At 35.0% G+C, this 7,641-nt stretch overlaps 1 protein-coding gene across 1 annotated transcript; it reads right to left on the bottom strand.

The window, feature by feature from the left end:
- Nucleotides 1-1,716: 1,716 nt before the first annotated feature.
- Nucleotides 1,717-7,280, bottom strand: LOC136032554 (eukaryotic translation initiation factor 5B-like). The gene is made up of 3 exons (XM_065712823.1): nt 6,591-7,280; nt 4,277-6,485; nt 1,717-1,733 (listed from the first exon to the last, which is right to left on the bottom strand). The coding sequence occupies exons 1-3, from the start codon at nt 7,278-7,280 to the stop codon at nt 1,717-1,719; spliced, it is 2,916 nt and encodes a 971-aa protein (XP_065568895.1).
- Nucleotides 7,281-7,641: the final 361 nt, after the last annotated feature.

Genomic DNA, 7,641 nt, shown 5'->3' with positions numbered 1-7,641 from the left:
ATAACTCTTCCATGGAATAAGGAGTTTCTGACATGATTTTAAAAACAATAAGCTGTTAAAATCCTTTTCAAATAAAAGTGCGCTTAGAAAAATTTTTCACCCGAAATAGTCTATAAGAAATTTTCTTGAGGTAATTTTCTGTTAGAATGGAATTGTTTGAGGGAAAATTTTCTTGTGTGTGTGTGGGGGGGGGGGAGGGGGATGTATTCTACATGGGAAGAACTGGGATGTATTTTACTTGGGAAGAATTTATATGGAATTATTTTCCATGGAGGAAGATTTCTCCAAGAAATTGCTTTGCATATGAAGGATTGTCTTCTCGTCAATACCTCGCTCTTTGCGTTAAGTTTTATTCTTTATCCCATTTCTTTAAGATTAATGTTTAATTAGATTAATAAGCTTTTTTAAAAGTTGAAAAAAAAAAACGCTTTAGCTTCGATAGGGAGGTATTGAGAAAGGGACAAGCCCCTTATATACGTAATAATTTCTGTTCGTTTTTGATTTTTTATGTTGTTCCTCACTTTCAGTTGGAAAACGTATCTTTTTTTTATTTAATGTACTTTCAGAACGAGGTAAAGCGATTTGCGAGGTAAAGCGATTTGCGATGAAAATCCCAGCATCAGATTCAGCATTTTAGAAAACTCTACTTTTGAGGTTTCAAGCCCTAATATGCAAAAATGTGGTTTTTTTTAAGAAAGTTCACGATTTTTTTTTTATATTTTTCCCCAGAGGTGATCGTATCGGACTATTAATTCTAGGAGATCGGGAGATGGCTCATTTGATAGAAAATCAAAAGTTCTACTGTCCTTTTTATGTAACCAAAAGTATTGGAGAGCAGAACTCCCTTCCCTCGCCTGTTTTCCCCCAAATGTCACCCCCCAAAGTTTGGAAAATCTAGCGTTGCTACAATGTTCCCCATGTAATTATTAGTACATTCTTGTCACATTGTAGAGATTAAATAAACAGGAAATTGAAGAGCAGCATAAAAAATCTAAAGTGACCATCTTCTTTTTTACGCTAAATTTTATTGTGCTTTATAAATATTCGCTCTTCCAACTCAACTGCCGTCGTGTCTAAGCATTTGTTCTTAAAGCAGTGGGACAAAAATCCCAACTTTAGTGTATAGAACGGGGGCTTAAATGGGGACAGCACCCCTCATAAACGAAACAATTTCTGTCCCTATCAAAATTTGAAAAAAAATATCTATTTTTTGTTAAATTTCTATTTGGTTTAATCATATGCTCAAAGTTGCCTTAAATGCGATGAAGGCTACCACCTTCTCAAAAATGTATTTTTATACAGAACTTTATCTTCCGCATAACAATACTTCAAGATCCTAAGCCCATTATCCGTATTCATTTTTCAAAATATAGTGTAATTGTTCAAAATAGACTACGCTTATTATAGACTACGTGTTGTCACGCTTATTTGGAAAAATAGAAAATTTTCACGCATGGAAACGATTACGTTAAATTGCTTAAAGAGTAAATAACTGTAATTGCAAAAATGTTTGTATAAATTTTTGACAAGGATTACAACAATTCAAAGACCTTTAAAACCAAAAGTTTGAAGCTTAGTAGAAATAGTTGTCATAAATCAGACTTGACTTAATTATCATATATCTTGGAAAAGGTTATAGTATGAAAAGACAATAAACTGCGTAAAGAGTGAAAAGCGTTTATTTGCAAAAACATTTTTAAGTATTTTAACGAGGGATTACAACGATTCAAAACCTTAAAAAAGGAAATGAAAAGTTTGAAGCTTAGTAGAAATTGTTGCTAATAATCGGACTTGCTAGAAATCCAGAGAACATCCTGAACAAAATAAATTTACAACGGGTTAAAATCATCAACCTGGACTATCAGACTTGACCCAGAAAATGAAAATTTACAATTGTAAAAAATGATGATTCGTTGGAAGAAAAGGAAGTTTTTCCCACCACCTGAACAATTAACAAATTTACATCCTGAACTGTCATTTAAAACTAGACCAATGAGGGTAGCCAAAGCAAAGGGGTTTGGCAAATTGCCCGAAGCAGTGAAAATTCCAAATGAAGAAAGAAAAATGGGGTTAGAAGATAAGCGATTGTGGAGTCAAAACTTACAAAAATTGAAATTGATAGTTATAATAATTGGTTTTGGGATTTTGGTATGGATAAGGTCATCAGTGCTTACCATGTCTTCGTTTAAAAAATAAAGTTTTTGCGATATGTACTTCATAATGACAAAAGACAAGCCGGGGCAAAAATCGAAATTCAACATTTTATAAAAGCTCCAAGCGATGAGATAGCTATAAATGATGACATTATAACTTATAAGAACGTTAGCCAAGAACCTGATACTGCATCAGCCTCTGTGAAAAAACAAAGGTTCGGCGTTATGTTTTTTATAATGACAAAAGACAAGCCTGGGCAAAAGTCGAAGTTCAACATTTTATAAAAGCTCCGAGCGATGAAATAGCTATAAATGATGACATTGTAGTTTATAAGGACGTTAGCCAAGAACCTGATGCTGCATCAGCCTCTGTTATAAAATAAAGGTTCGGCGTCATGTTTCTTATAATGACAAAAGGCATGATAAGGCAAAAACTAAAGGTCTAATAACAAAGGCTTGTTAAAAGGGAGTATATATAGTCGATGTTCTTTCTTTTTAAATCATGAGGAGTCAAATATAGGATTTGTATTCTTCTGGAACTCGTTTTGATTCTCACTGTTGCTTCTCTAATCGCAGGTTTCATTTACAATCCTTTGTATTCGTTGTGTTACTGGTTGTCAAATGGCTTCTTGCCGTTGATCTCGCCTGCACTTCATTTTTGGGCATTACCTCAGACTTCTTTATGCCTTTTACTTTAGGTGTTTGATTTTTTTCAAAATCACGTTCTCCAATGCCTGTGCCTTCCGAAATACTTAAAGTTTGCATAACCATGTTTTATTCTTTTGTTGAAGCAATAAGGAGGCAAATGGGCAATTTGAGTTGAATTAGGAAATTCTGCCATGAATATAATTTCTCTTTCCTGCCTAAAACTTTCCTTATTCAATCATTACTTTTTGAAATATCTAACCCCCGCATTAGCATGTTTATCTGTTTTTTTTACTAAAGTTTTCTAAAGTTTTTTACTGTTTTAAAAAGAAGAATTGAGAGAAAGAGTCAGACTTTAGCGTAAAGAGCTGGGCGTTGATGAGGAAGCAGCCTCTTTCATATACGAAGTAATTTCTGGTCGTTTTAAGTTTTAATGTCGCTCCTTACTTTCAGTTAAAAAAAACTTGTTTTTTTTTATTTAATATCTAGAAGTGTGTTTGCATTTGTCCAAACATCTGCAAAAATGAAACAAAATCACTATATTAAGCATAGATTATAGCAAAGAACTAATGAGAGTTGACTAACTGTATGGTTGGTTATGTTAATGTTATAAAGAAAAGTTTAATACGTGCACTCTTCAAAATTAAACAGGCTATTATATGAATCAATAAAACTCGAAATAAAACTCTTCCGATATCTTTCCGGTTTAGCGGGGATGAGAGTCCGTTTGGGGACTTTTTGGGATTTTATACGGGACGGTCTGTTGCGGGCGGGAAGGTAGAGTTCGGGTATGATGGAACGTAATCGAGAAACAGACAGGATCTTGGTGCCAAAATGAAGGCATGTGAGGTTCCTTCTTTTGGAAAGAGTTCCTTTTTTCGAAAATTCAGAGAATCCCAAACAATCCTTTTAATTCTTAACCGCCATTCAGGCTTTGTTAATATCTTAAACCTATTTCAATACAAATCGGGGGTTTCAGAGAATCTTAAACAGTTCTTTTAACAGTTCTCCTTTTGTTAGGTCATCTCTAAATATTCTATGCATACTGATATTTGTCGTAATGATATCAGTTATATCCAAAAAGTTTAAATTGTAAAAACCGTTGCGGAAAAATACGACGTAGGCAAGAAAAAACCGAACTATTTTGAATTTTCTCACGTCCTATTGTTTTAGCTGTTCTTTATATCTTGTAAAAGCCTCAAACAAGTGGTAAACAAATTGTCTTTCTAAAGTACGTGAGCGTCTCTCTAAAAATGCAACCTTAAATTTCTCTGATGAATAGGCATCAGGAAGTTCAGAGAATCGTTGAGAAATAATTCTTTCAATTCCTTCATTAACCGCAAGTTAGCTTCGTTAAGTCATCTCCTAAACGAATTTTAATACGCATTATGAGGTTCAGAGAATCCCGAATATTTTTTTTAATTTTATAATTAATTTCCAGTCTTCATTTTTAAGTTCCGACCTAAAATGTTCTTTACAGGCATCAATGGATTGCCGACTAATTGATGACATAATAATGTCATCTGCGTCAAAATGATGACCCATCATTTTAGGTGCATCGTCACTCACGTTCTCAATTTTGAGACATATTTCATCTCCTTTTTTTCCAATTGGAATAGTTTTTTCATTTTTTTGTATATCAGCTACTATTCCTATTTGAATAAAGCTGTCTTTTGACTTGACACACAGAGGAGTGCCTATTTTGACAACACCAGCATCAACCCGGACACCCACAATAATGGGATTACTCTTACGATAAATGTGTTGCGGGAGGATACTCAACATGCACGGAAAAACAGCAATATTTTTAAATTCTTCTCTCTTCTTCTTTTGATGATTCTGTATGTGTTTTTTAAAAGAATCAAATAAGCGATAAACAGTATCTTCTTTAAAGATTCTGACTCCCTCAGCATCTGCATATTCTTGAGCGTCACGTTCAACTTCAACATCAAGCGCTAAAATACAGGCAAACTTGGGGTCATGCTCCAACATAATAGAAGCTTTTACAACATCACTTTTTATAACATTCCCTAGTCTAACGTTAGAATAAGGAATTTTATCCTGTTTTAATAACTCCAGGAGAGCTTCTAGGGAGCCTAACAAAGATCCTTGGACATAAACTCCATGCTTCTCGCACTGAATACAGCCCAGTATCTCTTTTTCTTGCGATAAATCTTTTAAGATTTCAATTTCGTTTTGACAACGTGCCACTAAAAAACTTGAACCAGATATGGCAGATTTCAATCCTTTTGCAACGATTTTGACTCCTTGACAACCTTTGATATTTTTTGGCTCTGCATATTCAGTTTTGATTCGTAGTTCTCTATTTGGCTTTGGCAGAAGTAGGGCTCTAATTTGAGTTACAATAGGTCTACCTTTAGAACCAGGTAGAACAATTGTATCTCCAATTTTGAGAGAACCATTTTTCAAAATGACATCAATAGTTATGCCATGTCCAATAGTTTGTTTTACTTCTAACACTGTAGCCTCAAGTTCCTCCGAAAACGTTATTTTTTCAGGTTGGATTTCCTGATTATACTTTACTACAGTTGCTATTAAGTTGGCAATTCCATCACCAGTAATTGCACTGGTCGGTACGATCCATGAGTATTCCTTTGGATCGGAATACTCATAGTACATTTTTGTATTGAGGCCCTGCTCTGATAACTGCAATTTGGCACTACTTAACCGCTGTTCAAATTCAACTTTTGTATGGTCTTTCTGCATTTTTAGCAAATCCCAAAAGTCTTTTTGTGGATTTGACTGCCACTCAAATAGTCGATCGATTTTATTCAACGCAACTATGAATGGAGTACCTCTGTCTTGCAAGAGTTTTATTGATTCAACAGTTTGAGGTTCAACTCCATGCATAATGTCAACAACTAATATTGCAAGGTCACACAATGACGAGCCTCTCGACCTCATCAATCTGAAATGTTCATGTCCCGGCGTGTCCATAATAAGGAGCCCAGGTATCTTTATTTTAAAAGGCTGAGAACCTTTCGGAGGCCTGACAATTTTAGTTAGCTCACGCAGTACGTCAATAGGCACATTAGTTGCTCCAATCTGTTGGGTGATGCCGCCTGCCTCTGATTTTTGAACGTTAGTACAACGCAGCTTATCTAAAAGCTTTGTTTTGCCAGTATCTACATGGCCTAGAACACATATTACTGGTGCACGAAGATGGTCTAAACTTCTATTTTCGAGTCTCAATTTAATTTTTTCAATATCATTGGGTTCTTCTGGTTCACTGTCAGAGGAAAGGTCCTTTTGGGGAACTCTTTTAAGATGTGCACATCCCTCTTCACATCTGCCATTAATTTGAGGCTTTTCAACCTCTTTAACTAATACAGAGACAATTGGCTCTTCACATTCTCTGTCCAGAAGCTCCTCCCAGTTGTGTGCTATTTTTTCCATTAGTAAGGGCTCTGGAGTAGAGCCACTGACTTTTGCTTCTTCTGTCACCCCTTCTGGTTTAGCTTCAGCAAAAGGGGTAACTTCTACTTTTTCTTTTTTAGGCCTGACTCTTGTTCCAGGTCGAGCTTTTGTTTCAGACCTTGGAAATTGAAAACCATTTTCTTTCCATACTGCGATGCTGGCTGTTTGTCTTTCTTTTTTATTTTTTTGCTTTGCCGTTAGAATTAATCCTTTGGCTTTCCGTTCTAGGCGTTTTTTTTTTTCTCGTTCCTTTTTTTTAAATTTTTGAAATTCATTTTTTTCTTTTTCCTCTTGTTCTTTTTTTTCTATCTCTTTTTGTATTTTTAGTTTTTCTTCCTCTTTTTTTATGAATGCCTCCTCTTCTTCTTTTATTTTCCGAAGGGCATTTATAAGTTTGTTTGGCTTTTTGTGTTTATATGCTTCTCCACCTGTAATTTCTTTTACTGCACTTTTCTTCTTTTTCTTTTTCTTTGCTGCTGTAGTATCACCACCAGCTCCAGCCACTTCTTTGGCTCCCACTTCCACTTCAATTGTGTTGATTGGATCTTGAAAAACTACTTGATTTTCAGAAGTTTTAACGTCAAAAAAAATTTCAGTAGCCTTGGTGATTTCTTCAGTACTTTCCTTCTTTTTCTTTTTTCTTTTTTTTGCTGTTGTAGTATCTTCACCAGCTCCAGCCACTTTGTCATTGGTGATTTTTTTCTTTTCAGGTGATGCGCACACACAGCCTCCAGCTATCTTTTCTGTTGCAGCTAGATGTGAATTAGATCGCATCGCTGCATTAGATGGTTCACTTGAATCTTGAAAAACTACTTGATTTTCAGCGTCAAAAAGATTTTCACTAACCTTGGTGAATTCTTCAGCACGTGATATGCTTACATAGGTCTTAGTGCCTTTTTCAGTAAGAATGGCATCGTCAGATATAGAATCTGAAAGCCCAGTTCTAGATTCTGAATGCTCTCTAACAGCCCACACAATTGACACTGCAGCAAAGGATACTCCAACGGCTGATACTCCAACGGTGACCCATTTTATTAATGTCATTTTGACTTTTACATATTATAACTAATTACTACACCATGTGGGTTCTGACATATATAGTAAAGATGACGTCACACTTATGACACTTCTATGATGCTCAAACAATGACGTAATTTACAAGTATAAAAGGCTGCATTCATGTTGCAACCTCAATGCCGTCATATTAGAAATCCCACATAACATTACAATGACGTCAAGTAAAGAGAAAAGTGGAAAAAAATGTCCAATTTCATCTTTTTTATTTTACCAAGGTACTTTGTCGTGGGGTAAAATCACAATCCAAAGCTGATTCACGAATGGCAATTTAATATTTTAATTGATCTTAGCATTAAAGGTTATAGCAAAAACAAATGGACGGAAATTT

This window comes from Artemia franciscana, chromosome 11 (assembly GCF_032884065.1).
Source record: "Artemia franciscana chromosome 11, ASM3288406v1, whole genome shotgun sequence".
NCBI lineage: Eukaryota > Metazoa > Arthropoda > Branchiopoda > Anostraca > Artemiidae > Artemia > Artemia franciscana.
The sequence above is the reverse complement of the archived record's forward strand: the minus strand, read 5'-3'. Positions and strand labels throughout refer to the sequence as shown.

Coding starts and splice junctions, on each gene's coding strand:
- LOC136032554 (XM_065712823.1), bottom strand. CDS start 7,280: ATGACATTAATAAAATGGGTCACCGTTGGAGTATCAGCCGTTGGAGTA. Junction 6,486..6,590: donor AAATAAAAGAAGAAGAGGAG/GCATTCATAAAA, acceptor TTTAAAAAAAAG/GAACGAGAAAAAAAAAAACG.